The sequence below is a fragment of the Anolis sagrei genome, chromosome 1 (genome assembly GCF_037176765.1).
Source record: "Anolis sagrei isolate rAnoSag1 chromosome 1, rAnoSag1.mat, whole genome shotgun sequence".
In the NCBI taxonomy this organism is placed as follows: domain Eukaryota; kingdom Metazoa; phylum Chordata; class Lepidosauria; order Squamata; family Dactyloidae; genus Anolis; species Anolis sagrei.
This window is the reverse complement of record NC_090021.1, coordinates 149818370-149841281: the sequence shown is the minus strand read 5'-3', so window position 1 is coordinate 149841281 and position 22912 is coordinate 149818370. Positions and strand designations below refer to the sequence as shown.

General features: G+C 40.9%; 1 protein-coding gene across 1 annotated transcript in view; it reads left to right on the top strand.

The window, feature by feature from the left end:
- COL4A2 (collagen type IV alpha 2 chain) overlaps positions 1-22912 on the top strand; it is a 142590-nt gene that overhangs the window by 55424 nt on the left and 64254 nt on the right. Inside the window, exons 5-6 of the mRNA XM_060784984.2 lie at positions 20101-20235; positions 20335-20379. Of these exons, the coding sequence (XP_060640967.2) occupies positions 20101-20235; positions 20335-20379 (180 nt within the window). The remainder of the gene's footprint in view (positions 1-20100; positions 20236-20334; positions 20380-22912) is intronic.

Sequence of the window (22912 nt, the reverse complement as noted above, 5' to 3'; positions counted from 1 at the left end):
CAAAACTAATTTTACAGAAGGCAGAGTGGAACATGTGAAACATGAAGGAAAATAGTCTGAAATAATCATATCAAATGGTTGAAAAGGAGTAACCTTTTAATGGGAACATTGAAGGAGGAGTGAATTGGAATGGTATAAGAAAGCTTTGTACAGCTGACTTCATTTTTCATTCAGGTGTCAGCAAACATATACATTATTTTAAAAATGTTAAAAAAAAAAGTCCACAATCTTGACTAGTGAGGGAAATGTTTCTGAATTTTTATCCACCACAAGCCATGAGAAGAGGTGCATAAGAAATAAAATTGTTGTTATTGTTGTTGTTATTCTCCATGCACTAGAATAAAATAAGCAAAGTTTTATCTTGCCGTTTTTGCGGGGTTCTCTTTCTTGATTCTTTAGTAAACTACAATGAGTTTGAAACTTGATTGCATTTGTCAATACTGGGATTTGGTTTTTCCGATATACCACATGGATTAGCAGAAGCATGCCAACTTATCTATAAGTGAAAAGGAATCAAGATGGTGATCTTTCTCCATAAATGTGCAGTCCCTGAGTATCCAAGAGATAAGAAGTATTAAAAATGTCGATAGGAGCAATCTGTCCAAATGTTGCTGAGATAGTGGATGTATCTAGCCTGTGGCTGCTTGAAAATTGAAACATGCCAGTTTGTAACAAATTTCCACTAAGACGGGTGTTCTTGGGAGATGGTTGAAAGATTTCAGGGGGTCAGTGAGCTTGAATTGGAAAAATATACACAGTATAGTGTGGACTCAGCGTGGTTTTTATGATGTAGCATGTTCTAAGTGCACTGGATAACTTTTTTATGAAAAGAGATGGTTTTATGAAACCATAGGAAAACTTGAATTTCTAACTGTTTACTAAACATGAGTATTTGAACAGATGCTGCACCATGTTAGGTTATCAGATATTGAAATTATGGGAAAGTTGTAAAATGTAATTTTAAATCATCCTTAAACTTAGACATGTCAATATTGCATGTCATAAATCTGTCTGCATCAACATTGGTGGTTCTCAACCTGTGTGTCCCTAGATGTTTTGGCCTTCAACTCCCAGAAACTGGTAAACTGGCTGGGATTTCTGGGAGCTGTAGTCCAAACGGCCTGGTGACCCACAGGTTGAGAACCACTGGTCTACATTCTGAGAAGGTGTCACTTGAGTAGCAGAGGATTTCATGGAACAAAAAAGGTTAAGACTCCTGTACTAAGACATCCTTAGCCAGTGTCTTCTGTTCTTGTTATCAACTTTTTGAAAAACCTATGTCTAAGTAGGGTTTGGTGGAGGTGAATGTTGCTTTCTCATATGGCTTCTCATAACCTCAGAAGGAAGATGATCTTAGTAGTACCCCATACAAGATGCTTTCTAATCCTCTCCTCACTAGGTTAGTGAGGCAAAAGTTAGAGCTACTCTGAACTCCTTCAGCTTCTCCTCCTCATTTCCCTTGCTGCCACACTGGTAGACAGAACAGTTATGTGTTTTTCAAAGTAGGGAGTCCACCAAGGAAGTGCCAGCTCCGACAATCCTTGGGTGCTTAGAAATTCCTTCAAACTTCAAATTTCAGCAAAATTATCCCTTTTCCATGCTTCATCTTCCTTCCCAGACATCCATCTTTCTAGCTGCAGTAGCAGGACAAGTTCCAAAATACTAGTACAGCTGCACAAGATGCTGGCAGAAGGCCTGGGCAAGCGTCCTTGCTCCATGAATGGTCAGTTTTTCTCTCATCCCTCTTTGGAAGAGGACAGTTGTTTTTCTTTAAAGTGACTCCAGTTACTATGGAGGCCACTTTGGTCCATCTGCATCGGCAGTGCTCCCAGTTTGGAGGAATGTTGGCATATGGCCTTTGCTTCTTCTCAAGAGGTCTCATTTCCAACATCTGTCCATTCATTCCCAGTCACTCTAAAATGTGCTAAATGAAAATACATTCATAGTGTCAGATTTATGGCATATACATATTCAATAAGAATAAATATAGTAACTTCTTGCCTGCATTAGACCCATTCTCTCTAAAGACATTATCAAAGCATTTCCTTGATTAGTAGTCCATAAAAATAAGCATTTTATGTCTAATATGCACATAGAACATGATAAAAATGGAGTTTCAAAAGAAAAATCACCTGGTATGTATTTGGAGAGTCTTACATGCACAACCAAGACAAGCTGAATTTCTCTCAACCAGCTGCTGCTTGCAACAGCAAAACAATATTTTATTTGATGCTAAGAGGAAATAATGGAGTTCCTTTGGCATTTGCGTCCACCGTCATTCAGTGACACAATCACCTTCATATAACGCTTCATTAAAATTCTTCCGGAACCGAGTAATCCCAATGGGACTGTGAGAATCCTCAAACTCTGGAATTATTTCCATGCTTGCATTGCGTCTACTTTTAATCTGGGTAGAAATCACAGTGAGAATTATCTAGAGATCAGACAAAATCTAGCCATCTGGATTTATAATATTTTTCTTGGGATTTGTATGAATTAATGTGCAAATGCATATTTCTAAATACTTCTAACAACCATCTGACAGTGTGAAAAATGAGATTCCATTTATTCATAAACAGAAAGAACCAGAATGAACTCTGTGGCACCTTTAAGACAAACACATTTATTGTATCATAAATTTTCATAGATCAGGTCCCATCTCAAATTTAAATTGGCAAGTTGTATACATATTTGCGAGAAGTTGGGTCAGAAAGAAATGAAATGCAAAAAAAGAGGACATAAAGCAAATCCTTGCCAATACTCTCCTAGAAAGATGTCTGTGACCTTAAGTTCCTCATTTTTTAACAATGGCACTTCAGGTTGAAATGTGTCTGCGAGCAACAATTCCCCGAGGAATTTGTCTCCATTGCTTGTTTTCTGAACAAGGACAATATTTCTTGCAATGATTCTTGTATTAGACCCCAAACAGTTTTGTGAATCTCAGTTATGTTATATTAATGTAGTAATTGAAGCACAGTCAAATTAGCTCAATAAAAGGGGAAACATACAACCTCACACCCCAGTATCAATTAAAATTAAGCAATGTGTTTCCCCTTGATGTGCATAGCATAAAGCCACAAAATGTACAATAATGCCTCCTTATCTAACAATTCGTTATGTCTGGCTGTTCAAGAATTTAAGAATAGGTTAAGAGCATTTTTAAGTATAGGTTGCATTGGAAGAACTACATTTCTGTTCTCATACTTATAGCAAAAGCCTAAGAATGTTTAGAAGAAAGATCCAAATGGCTATGTTAAATGAGATCTGAACATTAAATGAATTAGCCAGATTTAAAGTAAAAAAAACACCTGGACACTTTATTCGGTTAAATAGTTCTGAATTGGAGCCAATCAGTTATCTAGTTTTTCTGGTTCTGGAAATTTGACTTTGTATTATTTTGGAAGAATCTCCCAATCACGATATAGTGATCGGAATGTGAAAGTGAGCTTCAGAACACAGAGATTATTTCTCATGTGCAGAAGGGGGAAAATGCTCTGAATCCAGCACCTATAGCTGGAGTTGGATGTTGGTGCCTGGATTGTGTGAGTGTCTCTCTATTTGTGTACATATGCACACCTAAGTATGTGTGTATATCCTATATTGTTTCCACCTTTTGGAATAATGGAATCCAATTTTCTATCAGATTTTCCTATCTTGGCATTGGTGATTCCAAATCATAGAATCACAGAATTATAGAGTTGGAAGAGACCTCGTGGGTCATCCAGTTCAACCCCCTGCCAAGAAGCAGGAAATCCACATTCAAATCACCCCTGACAGGTGGCCTTTGTTTAAAAACCTCCAAAGAAGGGGCCTCCACCACACTCTGGGGCAGAGAGTTCCACTGCTGAACAGCTCTTACATTTAGGAAGTTCTTCCTCATGTTCATGTGGAATCTCCTTTCCTGTAGTTTGAAGTCATTGCTCCGCATCCTAGTCTCCAGGGCAACAGAAAACAAGCTTGCTTCTTCCTCCCTGTGACTTCCCCTCACATATTTATACATGACTATCATGTCTCCTCTCAGCCTTCTCTTCTGCAGGCTAAACATGCCCAGCTTTTAAATGCTCCTCATAGGACTTGTTCTCCAGACCCTTGATCATTTTAGTCGCCCTCCTCTGGACACATTCCAGTTTGTCAACATCTCCCTTTAATTGTGGTGCCCAAAATTGGACACAGGTGTGGTCTGACCAAGACAGAATAGAGGGGTAGCATCACTTCCCTGGATCTAGACACTCTATTCCTATTTGTGCAGGCCAAAATCTATTGGCTTTTTTAGCTGTCACATGACATTGTTGGTTCATGTTTAACTTGTTGTCCATGAGGACTCCAAGATCTTTTTCACACATACTGTTGCCGAGCCATGCGTCCCCCATTCTGTATCTTTGCATTTCTTTTTTTTCTGCCTAAGTGGAGTATCTTCCATTTGTCCCTGTTGAATTTCATTTTGTTAGTTTTGGCCAATCATCTCTCTAATCTGTTAAGATTGTTTTGAATTCTGCTTCCATCTTCTAAAGTATTGGCTATCCCTCCCAATTTGGTGTCATCTGCAAACTTGATATTTTGGACTACAGGTCCTACCAGCTCTAGTTGGCATGGTCTCTGCTCAGTGATGTTGATTCAAAATGTCACCCAAGTGAAGAAAAACTATCTTTACACACTTTCTGCTGGCCACCAGAGTTGGCAGAAGTGACCGAACAGCAACACTTCCGAATCCTGAATTATTGTGTTGTGCAAAGAAACTCCTGATCTGTTTCTATTATATAGAAACAGTTTGGAACACAATCTTGAAGCAAGTATATTTGCAAAAGCAACACTTTAATTGTACCTACTGACATACAGTTGAATTATGTTCATATATACACTTAATTCCCAAACTGTTTTTTCATAGTAAAGATATATCAATAGTTTATTTGCACATCACAATAATATTCCAAGTATATGCCTTTCGGTGAATGGCAGCCCTTATGTCTAAAATGGTAGAAGTTCAGGAAATTTCTGTGAAAGGAAATACGCAGTGTTTTCCTGTATCTTACACAGTCTATTGAAATAGTGGCTATTACATTCCTGAAAGTTGTTTTGCCTTTTAAAAATAACTATAATGTTCACTCATTTTAAGGGTGTTATTTAAGATTACACCAGTGACATTACTTAGCAAATTTCACTGATCAATACTTTGGGCAAAAAAAAAATTCTGTTCTCAAAAGTCTCCAAAGAACAACAACAAAAAGAGCAGATGTAGTTACTGGGGTCTTTAACGCCTACTGAAAGAAAACATCTGTGTTGAACTTCCTGAACATTCCCAGTCTTGAGTGCACACCCACACAAGCTGAAAAGTACTTTAAAATACATGGGCTGGCCCCTCATTTGCAGCTTTTTCATTACAGCCTTCAAAATATGCCAAGTTGTTGTCCTTTCCCTAAGAACTTGAATAAACCAAACAACAAACATATTTATTTACTCAAAATGTAACCACCCCCCCCCCCCGGGTTCTTATTAAATTGAAGTAAACCCAAAGTGCTTTATATAAACATTCCCATGGAGCACCTAAAGAAGAATTGTGGCTTGGCTGACAGATGTCTAACAGCTTTGTAATATTTGATACATTTCAACTTTTAATACAGGAAATCAAAACAAGTTGATCTTACATGCAAAAATCAATAAATGTATAGATTACCAGGAAGGAACTGGATCAGTCTACAGGTAGTTTATGTGACTGAAGCAACAGGTTGTTTTTTTTTATATAGTATAGGGTGTTTTAAAATAGTGAACTCAGTTTCAAAGCAGTACATTTCATAATGACAACATGTTACAATTACAGAAGAAGTCACAAATAGTTTAATGAGTAATCACATTATCAAATTGCACTGACCATTTTGAGTTTGAAACAAATTAAAAAAAACAACCACGCAAATGGAGGCCTCATGCTGCAGGATCACCACCTCATTAGACCTTATGTTTCCGGGTTGCCTCTTGTGAATTACTGAGGGAGGGGCTGATTGGCCACTGGGAGGCATCTAGCAGGAACCCTGTGAATCCCTGTAGCCCATCCTTGCAAGGTTTCATTTATGGGTTGTTCATGGTTGCAAAGATATAGCAATTTCAAATCAGGTCCATCTTTTTGAAACATCCTGTCATTTTGAATCGTGGTGTTACATACTGAATCTTTTTTTAATGTAATTGTGCATATGTTATAGTAGGTGTAGCCAACGATGGCAGGATGGCTACAGTATATTACCATATATACTTGTTTATAAGTCACCCTAATGCATAAGTTAAGCACAGGTTTTGTGGCCAACATTATGGATGTTGATATGGCCCATGGATAAGTAAAAAGAGAAAAAACTAGCACCACCTCAGGCTCCCCTGGAGTAGCCCCTGGCTGCCATTTGCCAACCAGGTATTCAAGAGGCCTTTTGAAGGATATGGTTGGTTTTTAGATAAGAGTTAAGGCACAGTATTAGTTTTTATCTTCTGCTGTAAAGCAGTAGTTCTCAACCTGGGGTCCCCAGATGTTTTTGGCCTTCAACTCCCAGAAATCCTAACAGTTGGTATACTGGCTGGGATTTCTGGGAGTTGTAGGCCAAAAACATCTGGGGACCCCAGGTTGAGAACCACTGCTGTAAAGGAAGACACCATCAAAGCCCTCCCTACAGATGGTCTCCTCTGCAGTCTCTTCTTGAGAGAGGTGGGACAGCTGTTAGGTTTGTTTTCCCTCCTGCAGGAGGAGGGTGGGGCCAGGCAAGCCGTTTGCGCACATGCTCTGTAGTGTAGTCTAGGTTTTTGGGGGTTTTAAGTCCCTGTTGCTGTGGGTTTTTGGGGGGGGGGTTCTGAGTGATGGTCACTCCTTGGATTAGTAGGTGTGTTGTGGGCAAATTTGGCATCAATTTGTCCAGCGGTTTTGGAGTTATGATGTCACTAAAAACAAACATAGCATATCTATCTATCTATCTATCTATCTATCTATCTCCATAGATCTAGCTGGTAAAGATATCAGTGAATGAACCAGACACAGTTTGAATTATATGAGAAGTCAAAAAGCAGGTAGTCCTGATTATAAGAGAAGATTTTTTTCTTTCAAGGAGGAGCAATGGGACAAGTTAACTCAGAAGAAACTTCTGTGAATGGTAGTTCTATATCCTACATGGGAAAGAGTCAACTAACTCCTTGTAAGGTTCTTGCTTATTCCCTGGAAGGAAGGCTTCCATACATTCACAGCGCTCCACCTGGCAGAGAGGGTTTCTAGATCTAGCACTAACATTGCAAGCAGAATGCTATACCCTAATAGTCAATCTTTGTTATGTGTTCTTTACAGATGGTCAGACATTATATATTTTTTGATGTGAAATTAGATAATAAGCCCCTTGAATGTTTGAAGTGGTAACATCATTGAGCGTAAATATAAAACAATCTAGGCCTTGAGGAAATAGCTGACAAACTCGGGTGAACCATGGGAAAAGAGATCCTCTACAATTGTTTGTGTGGGTGTTTACTTTACTGTCGACAAACAAGTATGTGGTTTTCAAGAACTTGGTGGAAAGACTTTTATGGAAAGGACTTTTATGAGAATTTGATGGTAATTATGTCCTTATTTGTAATTTTTCAAAAAGCAGTGTAAGAGTTGAATCACTTGTCTGGAATTTATTCCATTTTCTGGGACTAAATGTCATTTGTCTGGGCAGCGTAATTTAAATGAACAGTAAATTACATGGTCATTAGACTAAACTTTGTGAGATACTTCCTGCCTTGACAGTTTAGAATAATGCAAATGAATGACATTCTTTCGGTTTTATTTTAAAATGTGCTGAGGGGATCAGGAAAAGGAGAAAAGAGATTGAACAGAATCTAAATTGTTATGCTGCATCTTTTTAGAACAATTGTAGAAAATAATTGTATATTCTTTGACAATTGTCACCAGATTTGACTCATTTACTAACATTGTTACTAAGACACTTTAATGGGCCATAAACTCATGAAGAAACATACATAAGAGTAAAAAATAAGATGACATATATTTGTTAGTTACCCAAAAATGTTATTCCAGATATTTGAAAGCAGCAGAAAGTCATTACAAAGTTAAATAGTTAGGTGCAAAACATCACTGAAAATTGGTTTGGAAAAGCAGAGTTCAAGGACTGATTGCAAATCATGTGGATGGAAGTTCTGTTTTTTAAAGAGTCACCACTGAGGGCCCTTCCACACAGCCATATAACCCAGAATATAAAGATAATCCACAATATCTGCTTTGAACCAGGTTCTCAGAGTCCACACTGCCATATAATCCAGGTCAATCTGGATTTTATACAGCTGTGTGGAAGGGGCCTGAGAATGCAAACAATTTTCAGAATGCTTTCTTAATTCTTAGTGCCGATTTTAATTTTTTGGTAGGATCATATGTGAGCGGATGGAGATCTTTCTACCATGTTGTACCAAATCACATAAGGAGGGATGGAAGACTTCATTCTAATTTGCGAAAGCTCTTGAATGAGACTTATTGCAACAGGGAAACAAGCCAAGGGAATAGCGAAAGGGATGAATAGCAAACTGGGCAGAGCCAATGCCATTCTTAACCAATGTAGAACAGAAAGCACCACCTGCTGCATGTGGCTTCCTCACTTTCAGGTAGCCCACCATGTCCTCAAGTGGCGTAGGCCCATAACAGGTACACAGGAGTCACAGTTCCAAGTGGCTGCCAAACACAGGAAGTACAAAGTAAGGAAGCATGTTGTCAGTCTCAGTTTTAAGCAGCAGCAAGGTTCTCTGATTTTAAAAAACCAGCCAAGGAAAGCACAGAAGGCAGAGCCGATTTTTTTGAGAGAGACACACTAAGGAAGTTCTATTATGAAAGTGACAAGTTTAGAAACACTTCAGAACTACATTTCCATCACACCCTCATGCTTGTTTATGTTGCCAGGTTCCAGTAGAGTCACTTAGTAATATATATTCTTAGTTCATTTCAAATAACCATGAGGATTGAACACCATCCTCAGTAAGACTTGCCTTGTGGTTAGCTGATGCAACCATGGCAGAAGATGAAGCTATGGAAACCTATTCGTGAGGGATCTTTCCAATCTCCTGCCCACTGCCCCTTAAGATCAGTGCCTTATCTCTTCATGTCATGGGTCAGGACTCAGACTCAGAAGCTGAAGGGAGCCCTGCCCTATTAAAGGGCAGCCTCCGGGGCAAAAAGCCAGGATCCACTAGGACCTGATCTATCAGAGGAAGTAGTGTAGCAGTCCTCAGAGTTGATAAGTGGAAAACTGAGGTGGTCAGTGAGGTTCCCTGCCAGATATCATGACAGAGATTTCAGATTAGGAGCAGCTGGTTGCAGCACATATAAGAACTGAGTCTGGATGCTTTCAGTTCCAGGAACTTTCCTGCTCTGTGCTCTGCATTCTTGTTTCATTATTTTTGTGACTATAGCCCTTAGACTGCTTACTGGTCTTCCTGGATTCCTTGATCCTGGTTGCTGACGAACATTGCTTGGTTTGCCAAAAATGGACTGGCCTTGACCTAAGCTTCTGCCAAATGGACTCCCAGAATCAAGGATGCTTTCCAAGTGCTTGTCTGAGTTATCTCCAAGCTAATTGCCTTTCCTTCACTTGGTCTATGAATCTGTATGAGCTGAGCCACAACATTTCAGATACATCCTGGCTCTCACCTACCCTCTGGATGGAAAGCAGAAGAAACAGACACTAAGGTATAGGGAACAAACTGCTATGAGAAAGCAACTGTGACACCTTCACAATTAGGCTATGGCAGTTGGCAAGAAATGCATCCCAGTGGCATGTACAAATTTGGATGTAGATTTTTTTGGTCATGTCAGGAGCAACTTGAGAAACTGCAAGTCGCTTCTGGTGTGAGAGAATTGGCCGTCTGCAAGGACGTTGCCCAGGGGACGCCCGGATGATGGATGTAGATGGGAATATATTATTAGGTTCATATTAGAACCTCTTGGAAGTGGTACATCCATTACCTCCACAGTACCCATTTTCTTTCTTGTCTATATATCCAAGAGGCTCCCTGTGAAAAGTCTCTCTCCCAGTAGAGAGTCTAAGAATTACTTCCTTCTGTATCATGAATTAAGACAGAAAATGATTTCTGCCTGCATTCCAATTCAACACAGCTTGCTTTTCTTGTGTGGCTGAGGGTTAGGGGTGAGTGGCTTCCCCTCCTACTCCATAAAAATAACCCAACCAGATGCCTTGGGCCAGAGTGCACCAAAGACTGAAATAGAAGGTGGAGCTGAGACACATGGCTGAAGTATCAACTGGGAAAGAGTTTAAGCATTCAGGGAGCAGCCTGAGCTACAAAAGAATGTGTCCTTTCTCCACCCCCAAGGGTGCTTTCTGCTCAGTCTCCCACGGTCAAGCGGTCATGATGTGTGAGATAAGGGATGCCATACGAATGGCCACCCCATAATCTTGGAATGTGAAGAGAAAGCCCTGGGTGGATGCGAGAAATAATCTGCCAGCTGATGTAATGGTTAAAAGTGATCCTCAGATTTTAGTGGGGGGGGGGGGGGGGGGTTAAGAGAAAAGCTAGGGAAATGCGGGGTGGCAGCAGCGCTAGCCAGCCCCCCATCTTATATAGACACTAGTAAAAGGAGGCAAAACTAATTTTCTTCTGACTGCCGTCTGAAGACCAGCTGCTGAGAGATCCTGGTAGGAAGCCAGCTGGACCAACACCAGAACTTGTCATGTTGGTAGTGGGGAACTGAGCACATAGAGCTGAGCCTTGAACATATAAACCCCAAAGCCACTGTTAAGTAGAGGGTGCTACATCCCGTTTGCCTTATCCTATTGGATCGTCCTTGAGAATATCCTGAGAGATGCCAACAGCAGTCTTGCCAGGAGCTTTACAGTTAACATCGTAATCCAAAAGTACTTTAGTTGCCTTCTCCATTGGAAAGGAAAGTCCCATGCTCCATTCACCTCCATGTAGTCTATAGAATTGCTAGGTCTCAAGGTGCCAACAACAACATCGGGGAGATGCTATTTCTTCAAGTCTACAAACAGGGAGAAAAAGCTCAGAGCAATTAGTTCTAGGGGATGAGAGGACACATTGGGTTTGTATGTGCGAAAACCTTCAGTCAGGGGTAGGCAAAGTGTAGCCCAGGATGACTCCTCTTGAGGTTGTCAGACTAAGAATCACAGTTAAAGAGGGTCCTGCATAGCAAGCGTTAATGCTATACCTGATTTTCCTAATTGAACAGCATCCACACCAAGGTTGAAAGCAGCAACAGAGGTTTATCCGCAATCTGGCCAGAAGGGATACGTGCAAGGCTAGTGCCAAAAATACACACATAACCATCTTACAGGAAATTTTATACACTTCAAAGCTATTCAAACTTTCCCTCTATGCCCACTCTCTTCCCTGATTGAACAAACGAGGGTCCAGTTTGGATCTGTATCACGATTGGCTGTTTTGATGATGTTGTCGCCTCCAGGCAGGGATTCCCTGGTGGAGGGGAAGAGACAGAGAGGATTGGCCCAGGGTGGACCAAACAGCTGTTTAGGAGTGGCTCACCTGGGAGGAGGCAATCTCCGGAAAATCAGTGTCTGTATTGGGAAATGTAAATGAATCTCTAACTGGTGTGATTGTTTCAATATTGGGAGATGAAGTTTTCTAAGAAAGACAAGGGCAAGCATCCTTGGAACAAAAGGTGATGATCTTCCTCAATCAAGCTTCGGTTGTTAAATAAAGGGATTTCATTGTGTGTATATATTTGAGTTTCTGTTCCTGTGGTTAGTTCAATTGAAGTAATCAGCGGAGTGAGTATCAGCTGGCAATTATCAGATCTTACAGAGGAAACCACCTCTGTACATGGACATGATGGATCCTGACTGTCACCTTTGTACAGGTTCTTGCCCATCCCAGATGTTACAGGTAATTCTTCAGTGGGGTCAGCAAGGGATGTTGACCTCTGTGGCTGGCCTTAAGTAGAAATCATATTCAATTAATATATTTTTATAAGCAAGGATATAGGGAGGGATAGAATAGGGGAGAGAAGATCTCAAAGACGGGTTATAGACAGGAATATAGTGTGTCAGGCTACAGCAGACTACAGCCAGGAAATCAGGAGATGCTTACTTCTTGGGAGGAGAGCAATGTCCAATCTCAATAAAATAGTGAAGAGTAAAGACATCACATTGGCAACGAAGATCCGCATAGTTAAAGCAATGATATTCCCCATAGTCACCTACGGATGTGAGAGCTGGACCATAGGGAAGGCTGAGAGAAGGAGGATAGATGCTTTTTAACTGTTTTGTTAGAGGAAAATTGTGAGAGTGCCTTGGACCGCGAGAAGATCAAACCAGTCCATACTTCCGGAAATAAAGCCTGACTACTCATTGGAGGGAAGGATAGTAGAGGCCAAGATGAAGTACTTTGGCCACATCATGAGAAGAAATGAAAGCTTAGAGAAGACAATGATGCTGGGGAAAATGGAAGGAAAAGGGAAGAGGGGCCGAACAAGGGCAAGATGGATGGATGGCATCCTTGAAGTGACTGGCTTGACCTTGAAGGAGCTGGGGGTGGTGACGGCCAACAGGGAGCTCTGGTGTGGGCTGGTCCATGAGGTCACGAAGAGTCAGAAATGACTGAATGAATGAACAACAAATAGTGTATCAATAAGAAGGGTTCATTTTATTAGGAAGAGTTGAAAGTTTGTTGCCTTTTGTGGGATTGATGTTGCAGACTTTTGTACATGCACTGATACAAATCAGTGCAAGTGTGGACCTTTTAATAAAAATATATAAAAATGGAAAATAGGCTTTTGGAGGGGGTTGGTTACTACTGGTCTTCGTGGGGTTGTGGAGATCCTGCGGAAAGCATAAAAGGAAAACATTTCATCTCTTTTGGCGTTGGTGTCCTTAGTAGACTACAAATCATTGGGGTGCTGATGTCGTTTCAATAACACTCTGGGCTCTTCTTTTTCTTAGGTCTTCTTTGTGAATTGTCTGTCCTAGAAGCCACCAGACATTACACTTGAAGGAACTTCTTGTACTTTCCATTTTTTTTAAAAAAAAGCCATACAAGTCATGGACTTCCAGCTGCCTGCAGTTTTGTTTGCTATAGGGACAGAGGTATTTGATATATTTATCCATTCACATAGCTCCCAAAGGGGCAGAAGATTGGGCCAGACATCCTGCCCTGATTTAAGGTCTGGCTACCCATCAGCAAAAAGGTGCAATATGTGTGGAAAAGGAGGGGGGACATGCTTTGGGGTCCATTATGTCATTTTCAACAAGGCAAGGAGTGGAGTACCAGCATTACAACTCATATCCCTTCTTGTTGTACTAAGAGGAGTGGGAGGAGGGAATTCTCTCCAGGGATTGGGAGTGAAGCCATCAGCAGGACCCACAGGGCATAGTCATGAGATCTCAGTACCTCCCAACAGATCATGTGAGCTGTAAGCAAGGCCACACAGCATGCATGGCCAAGTAGGAGGGGCAGTATCTGCTTCAGCTGCTGATCACATTTTGTCTGCTAGTTTAGGCTCTGAAAAGTAACCTTTACTGATGTTTTCCTGGCTCTGGTGAAAATCCTTGTTGGCCAATTTAACCATCCAGGATATACAAGTGTTGAAGGGGGCAACTAATTACAAACAAACTGGTGGTGGCAAGAGAGGAAGTTATCTGAGTCAGATACCCAAAACCTTGTAAAAGATATCCTGGAATGAGACAACTAAGGTTTGGAAGATGTGTACTCTGGAGTTAAAATCACTTCCCTCTCAGGCTTGTGCAGGAATGTTTTAGGAGAAAAGAATGAGACCATTTATGTGTCTTCCACTTTACAGAATTCCCACAGTTTGCAAACCAAAATCCTGCAGCTGCTACAGGAACACGTGCCAGGCCAAGCTAGTTAGCAGAGAGTCTTCATGTCTCCTAGTGCTATCCTGCTTCTTTTGCTGCTTTGTGGTCCTAAAATATTTGTCTCCTCAAGTGACAGCAACTGGCCACCACCACTTTTTCCTCCAATCCTTTCAGATGGTTCCTTTTTAGTCACACCTTCTTTCAGACCATTGCAGTTCCTCTTTCCTCAAATTAGATTCCTATGAGGAATAGCAGGATATTTTTATGTCCATATATGGCTGCCAGGCACTTTAATACCCTTTCCATACATTCACCTTTGCTTACCTGCCTTGGACTCAAGTCTGTGCTGGACAACAAAACATGCCAAGATACTCTTTCCTTGGTCCACAGACAGAAGAGAGACCAGAGTTAAGGGAAGCCCCTGTTTATAAGTATTCGTTAAAAAGAGCAGGACACCAGGTCTTCTGTTGAATGAAGGTTCTGCCTCAATTACTCTATCAGTGAAGTCTATTGGATTAGCTGAGATAAGAACTTAAGGCTATATGGGAAAGGGTAGCATTTTAAAACTGGCTTCAGATGAGATAATCTAATTCTTTGTGAGCCATTGACAGTTTCTAGTGTCTTGAAGAGACATGGTCCAATGGGATCTTAATAAGGAGAACTTCTGTTTGGAACCAACCAAAATATGTTGTCCTCCTTATAACTTCTGAGCCGTTCTAGGTGGATTATTCCCAACCTATAGTCCATGCAGTGGGTACTCTCAATTATCAATTATTTTAAAGAGTTTATCTTAAGTGTTTCTTGCTGAGTCTTTTAAAAATACAACTGGTGAAAATTAGTATTTTGAGTTGTTAAATTTGAGCAGGATCTACAGTACCTCCTACTCCATAAGAATTGCAACAAGCCTAAACATTGTGAAAACAGTTGCTGTTTGAACATTTTAAAAAGGACATATTCAGCCACTGGATTAATTTTTCTGGCTTAATTTTGTAAAACATACAACATCTATCTAAGATTAAAAAATAGCTGCCCTGTTGTCAACTCAATCAAATTCCTCTCACTGCCATTGTAGTAAACAGATTCTCTGCAGTGTCTCATCACTTGCAGATACAGAAGGCATGCAAGGCATGCTTGCTTTCCTTCATATAAGGCAACAAGAAGCAGTTTGCTTCTGACCATTTTAGGGGGGAAACCTCCTTCAGCTGGCAGACTTCAGAGCAGACTAGAATACAGCCTCCTGCTACCTCCCTTCCCCATTTGACCTACTTACCTACTAATAGTCCCGGAATTCAGGCTGTAATGAATTTAGTGAAAGTATTCCTTAAAAGTGCATTTGTGTGCCACCACTACTACCAAGAATGTAGACAGTGAGTGCCACCTACAGGCCTGTTATTTAAAATTAAAAGACTATCCAAAACTGATTTAAAAAGAGATAAAGGGAGGTTTGTTTATTTGTTTGCTTGTTTTGTAATCTTGTTTTCCCCATATCTAGACTTACCATGTGAAATAACCTCAGGCAGATGTTTTTTATAGGATCAGCCTAGATTATTTTTTTAAAAAAAAAAAAACAGTGATCAAAAGATCTTGCTATGAATTACAGGTATTGTTACACTAGTATGCTAGGCTAACACCAATGAAAGAGACTGTTGGACAGAATTGTACTAGGTTAACACATATGTTAGCCCAGCATAATTCTGTCCAACAGTCTCTTTCATACCACCCTTAGCATTCTGATGTGGCTTAACCTGATTTTTAATTTAAGAAGAATTAAGATGGAGTCATGGTGTTGGTTTTGACTTTTAAAACCCTACATGGTTTGGGTCAGGTTACCTAAAGGACCACCTTCTCCTGTACAATCCGCCCCACACACTTTGGTCTTCTGAGAAGCACCTGTTCCAACCAGCCAGAACCCAACTGGCCACTACCACCCAGAGGATCTTTTCATTGGCCACCCCAGGACTGTGGAACAACCTGCTGTTAGAGCCCCGACAGCCATGTAAAGACCCATCTTTTCTGGCAGGCTTACCCAGCCAGTCTTTAAGCATGATTATATATATATATATATATATATATATATATATATATATATATATCTATATCTATATCTATATCTATATCTATATCTATATCTATCTATATCTATATATATAATAAAAGAGAGTGTTTGCGGCGGACGTAGGGAGGAAGTAGGACGTAGGTAGGAGTTTGTGGCAGCTTTCCGATTGGCTGCCACTGTGATGCTATTTGCATATGGTCTCTGATTGGCCAGCCTGAAAGTTCCAACGTCCTCAAGTGGCTGAGAGGGGAAAGGAAATTTGCATGTGGTTTCTGATTGGCTAGCCTCAACTGGAGCCCCTGGTGGTGAAGAGAGTCAATGACAGAAGCAGGGACATGAAAGAAGGAAATTTGCATATGGCTTCTGATAGGCCTTCTGCTGAGTCCATGCAGGCCTTCTAGGTTGCCTTCCCCCAGCTACGCCTCAAAAGAGGCAGCCACCTTCCCTCTTCTACATTGTGTCAAATAAGACAGCTTCTGACTGGGTGATTTGAAAAAGCATTGTCCTTCTACAAGGTAAGGCACGACATTGTTCCAATGAAAGCAGAGAAAAACAATAATTATATATTTAATGGTGCCTTTTTATGCTTCTCAACATTTCTGGCCCCCAAAGCCTCCTCACTCCAGCCTCCTCTGACCCTTCTGCCAAATCCTTGCAGGCCTTCTAGGTTGCCTTCTCCCAGCTAGGCCCCAAAAGAGGCAGCCACCTTCCCTCTTCTTCCAATGTAGGCCTCTCATGACCCACTTTACGCCCTGGTGTGCTTTGACCGGGGATGGACTATGGATTATGGGACTTGCAGTACCTTCGCTCCATTCCTGAGACCACTGGGACCATCATCCAATTACCAATAAAGACCAAACTTGGCACACTGAGTCTCCAAGACGCACTCTACATCCTGGTGCGGTTTGGAGGAAGATGCACCATGGACGATGGGACTTGCAATACCTGCACTCCCTTCCTGAGACCATTACAATTGCCGACAATGATGGATGAGGACCACAATTCACACAGAGAGCCCTCATGACCCACTCTACATCCTGGTGCGGTTTGGAAGAATTTGGAGATGGATAATGGGACTTGCAATCACTTCACTCACTTCCTGAGACCACTGAGGCCGGGGATGAACCATGGATTATGGGACTTGCAGTACCTTTGCTCAATTCTTGAGACCACTGCAACCCTCATCCAATTACCAATAAAGACCAAACTTGGCACACTGAGTCTCCATTATGCAGTCTACATCCCGATGCTGTTTGGAGGGGGATGGACGATGGATGATGGGACTTGCAGTACCTTCACTCACTTCCTGAAATCGCAGCGACACTTAGCCAAATACCAAGAAAGACCAAACTTGGCACACAGAGCCCTCATGACCCACTCTACATCCTACTGCCGTTTGAAGGAAGATGGACAATGGATGATGGGACTAGCAGTACCATCACACACTTTCTGAGAGCTCTGTGAACCTCATCTGATGACTGATCAGGACCAAACTTGGCACACAGAGCCTACAAGACCCACTCTACATCCTGGTGCTGTTTGCAGGAGGATAGATAATGGATGATGGGATTTGCAGTACCTTCACGCATTTCCTGAGACCACAGCAACATTAATCCAATTACCAATAAAGACCAAACTTGGCACACAGAACCCCCATGACCCACTCCACATCCTACTGCACTTTGGAGGAATATGGACTATGGATGATGGGACTTGCAGTCCTATCACTCACTTTCTGATACCGCTGTGAACCTCATCCAATGACTGATCAAAACCAAACTTAGCACATAGACCTCTCATGACCCACTTTACATCCTGGTGGGGTTTGGCCAGGGATGGACCATGGATTATGGGACTTGCAGTACCTTTGCTCAATTCCTGAGACCATTGCAACCCTCATCCAATTACCGATAAAGACCACACTCGGCACACAGAGCCCCCATGACCCACTCTACCTCCCGATGCAGTTTGGAGGAGGATCATGGATGATGGGACTTGCAGTACCTTCACTCACTTCCTGAAACCACAGTGACACTTATCCAAATACCAAGAAAGACCAAACTTGGCACAGATTGTCCCCTTGGCCAACATTCTGGTGAGGTTTGGGGGAAGAACAGACTATGGATGATGGGACTTGCAGTACCTTCACACACTTTCAGGGACTGCTGTTGACCTCATCCAATGACTGATCAGTACCAAACTTGGCACACAGACCTCTCATGACCCACTTTACGCCCTGGTGTGGTTTGGCCAGGGATGGACCATGGATGATGGGACTTCAAGTACCTTCACTCACTTCCTGAAAACAATGCAACCATCATCCAATGACCAATAAAGACCAAACTAGGCATACAGAACCACCATTACCCACTTTCTCTAATAACCCGGGCAGCGCCGGGTCCCCAAGCTAGTATATATATATATATATATATATATATATATATATATATATATATATATATGAGGAATTGGAAGTAAGGATAGGTAAACCAGAGAGGATAAGTCACAGGGGTACTACTCTAGGGGTATAGCTGAGATTTTCAGGAATGCTGGGGATGGAAAGAGGGAGGAAGGAAAAAAGAAGGGGAGGGGGAAGTGAAGGGAAAAGTTGGTGTCTTCCAATCTTCCTCTTCATGTTCAGTTTCTTTTATTTTCATCTTTAATGTGTTTCTCCTTTTCTTTGCTTTTTATTGGTAGTATCTTCCATGGGTTTACCAAGTACATTCGTATTATTATTATCATCTCTATCTCTCTCTTTCTCTCCCTGAGTTCATATAGTCTTTGAATAGTTGCCATGAATTTTAAATGTGTGTCTTGTGTTTAATCTCTGTTTTGTTTATTTTAATATGTATTTTATAGAAATATACTTTAATATTTAGCTTGTATAGAAATACATTTTAATATTTGCATTTGTAGTATTTTTCCAATGTCTATGTGTTTTAATTATTCTGTAACCCGCCTCGAGCCACAAGGAGGGATGGGTAAGAAATAAATAAATAAATAATAATAATAATGCCATTCGCAATTTCCTTTTCTTGCTTGATACAGTGTATTTCTACTTATGTGTATATCCCACTTTCCTTTAAAAGGTTCTTTGAGGAAGTTCTCCCATTTTATTAACACAGCACTTCTCTTGTAGTGAATGATACTGAGCAAAAGAGACTGAGTCTACATTCAATGGCAAACTCTGGTTTAAAGGGCTCCAGAGAAGCTCCAGTGCAGCACCAAGAACTCTTTGGCATTAGCATACACAGGGAAACTTTCTGTTGAAGTTCTGCTCACATCAAATCTGCTCTAACCTTCTCCCTTTGAATGTGTTGCTTCCTAAACCCAGGCAGTGATCCTGACTGCACCCTCAAGCCTTAAGGCCTTAATAAGTAGAGTAGTTCTGAGGATAGCCCATTTCATCTTTTAAAGATGTATTAAGTTTACAGTTGCAGGTAAAAATAGAGCCCAAAGCTCCTGTAATTTTGCTTCCATAGATGTCATGATGTCTTTTTGCATGAAAGATATAGGAAACTTGTTCTTTATGGTATCATGCAGCCCCACATATCCACATGTGCATGTATGTGCATTGCTTCAGGATGAACTGAATTCTTCCCACTCTGGTGAGTGTGGCAAAAATCCTTGGGTCCCAAACAACATGTGGGCAGATCATAAGTCATGTGAACAGAGGCTGGATGGCCATCTGTCAGGGGTGATTTGAATGCAATATTCCTGCTTCTTGGCAGGGGGTTGGACTGGATGACCCATGAGGTCTCTTCCAACTCTAGGATTCTATGATTCTATAATTCTAAGACTTCAGAGAACCTTCAGTGCAGTATTTCTGGAAGTAGGTTGTGCAAAAGCTGTGATCTCTCAAAGCTCTTAGGCACTAACTTCAGATGTCAACTCTAAAAGTGTTCCACAGAGCCCTCTGGATCTAGAAAATTCACATAATCATTGTACTTATATGCTGTGAAATAATAATAACATTTTTAGATGGCTAGACAAACTATCACAAAACTATGGCTGAGCGTTTAAGTGAATATGATAGTGTTAGTGTGAAGATATTAAAGGTTTTGTTATATTCCTTGTTTATTAGTTTTGTGTGTGTTTGCTGCTCACTGGAGCCCTGTAACAAAAATGACAGGTTTCCTTCTTCATTCAGATTTCTCCTTTTTAAACTGTTGAAATAAAATGTTGCTACTGTAGGAGTAGGTCCTAAGGTTTTGTCTTTGTTGTCATTCTCAGGGCCAGCCAGGATTGCTTGGACAGCTGGGACATCCGGGGCCACCTGGTGTGGAAGGTATCCCAGGTCTCCCAGGTCACAAAGGAGACAAAGGTGAAAGAGGCCATCCAGGAATAACTGGACCCAAAGGAGAAGTGGTAATTACAAAAAAGAAATAGTCCAGTAGGTCCATACTTAGCAGTAAAAAATAAACTTAAATGGATTGTCATTTTTATCATATTTCTTTCTCATCCTAGGGACAAAGAGGGGTCACTGGGTTTTCTGGTGCAGATGGTGTTCCTGTAAGTAGCCTTCTAATTTCATATACTGAAATCAGAACTTCGTGTATAAACTCCTTCCTATAAATAATTTAGGCTGTGAAAAATTAACCTTCTCTTATACCCTTACTTTTGGCTGATAGTGCCAATATTGTCATCAGTATCATGTAAACAAGAAGAAATACCCCCTTAAAGTATACAAAAGGTCTATAGTGATGTAAGTTAAAAACACTTTAGAATACAAAACAAACCTTTAAAAGATAAAAAGTGAAAACAATAAAATGTCTTTAAAATGTCTAAACATATACAACTACTGATCATTTCAGTCACTATACATATCCAGTCCTGTTGGCTGCTTGCTGCTGCAGGCAAACAAAAAGGCAGTCTGATGAATCTCTAATCCAGTGGTTCTCAACCTGTGTGTCCCCAGGTGTTTTGGCCTACAACTCACAGAAATCCCAGCTAGTTTACCAGCTGTTAGGATTTATGAGAGTTGAAAGCCAAAACATCAGGGGACCCACAGGTTGAGAACCACTGCTCTATTGGGAAGGAGCTCCACAGACTTATAACTGTGCAACTTAGACATACACGTGGCATATATGCCCTGAAAAACATGTTCAGTTGGTTCCAGTTATGCCATGAAATAAATATCAATGCAGACCACACATAATAAACTAAAGGCAGTTTTTCCATGGTTTTCTGTTCAAAACTACACTGTGGTGTTCAAAACTACACTGTGGTGTAGTTTTGAACATTAGGAATTTAGGTATATGGAAGAACCAGGTCACTATGCTTGTTGCTGTGTTCCTTAATGTCATTTGTGACTGATGGTGACTCTGAGGCAAACTTATTGCAGGGTTTTCTTGGCAAGATTTGTTCAGAGGGGGTTTGCCTTTGCCTCGCTGTGAGGCTGAGAGAGTGTCAAGAGGGTTCGATCATGGAAACACCAAGAGGGTTTCCATGACTGAACCCGAATTTGAACCCTGGTTGTAGATCAGTGCTCAAACCCTTATACCATGCTGACTTTCAAAGTCGTTATTTCATTCTGTACTTCATTAAATAGATGTAATCATTAGATCATCATTTACTATGAGGACTGTGTTTTTTGCTCATGTAGTCCCCACTGGGAAGATCTTCTGTGGGAAGAATATATCTAAAGATATAAAAGATGTAGCTATATTTACAAGGCACTTCCTTCATGCCTGCTGGTTTGTAATGTGAAGCAGCTGCTGTAACAACTGAGACACGAAAATGAATTAAATCAGAAAGGGGGGAGCATATACTCTTTGCCATTTAGATATCATTTCCTACAAAGAAATGGAACTGTAGGTGAGTGAAACTATATCAAAAGTGCCACTCCCTATGTGTCTGTAAACAGCTATAAGATAATAGCTTATATCCTCCTCTTTACATTTCATTTGTTTCCATTTATTCTTCAGTAAATAAAATATAACATCAGTAGAGATCACAGAAGTATAAATCCAATAGAAGTCGGATATGAGGGCTTCTATTTTTCACTTATTTATTTATTTACCATATTTGTATACCGCCTTTCTCAGTCCGAAGGCGACTCAAGGCAGTTCACAGTCAGCAACAATTCAATGCCCCCACAGATATAAAATACAATTAAAAACATTTAGCATATAATATCAAAACCATATAAAAACATTAAAAACATAAATCATTAGCGTCCCTTTACTAAAATAACTTAGCTGTCGAAATGGCAGCAGGAGTATTGCTAAGAGAGCTCTATGTGTCAAGACCCAGAAGCTGTAGTAAGCCCAACACAGAGTAAAAAGGTTCAAACACAACTTTATTGAACAAAAAGAAGTCTTTAAAGCACTTAAATTCAGTGCAGAGAGTTCAGGAAAAAAGTTGGCATCAAAAACGCAACGATATCAGTAACAAAAATTATAACCTGGATTATATAGCTGTTTAATCCGGGTTAACTCAAAAGTTCAGCAATCTGCTTCAAAATATACACAGTTCACAAGCACAATAACAAGAAGCAAAAAACGAAGTCTCAAAACGTTGCCAGGTCGAAACACGAAGTTAGCAATGGTTAAGTCCAAAAGACAAAAGCGTTGGTCAAACCGGTCCAGAGTCAAGCCATGGTGAAAGGTAAACACAGGAACACAGGAATCTGTAGTCCAAGAACCCAAGCTCAAGAGTTGGCAGTAACAAAGATTCACATCCCAAAAGAGACACTTTGCCTTCTGCAAAGAGCCATACAATCAAAACCCACTTTTATCCTACAGCTCCTCATTAGAGGATGATGAGCTCCCCACCCATTCCTCATCGCTCTCAGCTGCCTCCATCCCCACAGCTGAACCCGAGCGCCCATCCCTCCACCTCTGCCAGCGTCTGTCAAGACTTAGGTCTTGCCAAGTGTTCCCCGGTTGCCAATCCCCTGTGAACCCCTCAAATTCATCACTGGAGGTGGGTTGGTTACAAATGTCCCTAATCTCCTGAACACGGGTCCAATCCAGCTCATCCTCCTCTCCCACATCACTCCCAGACTCATCACTCCTTTCAAACCCCATGAAGTCCTCGTCCT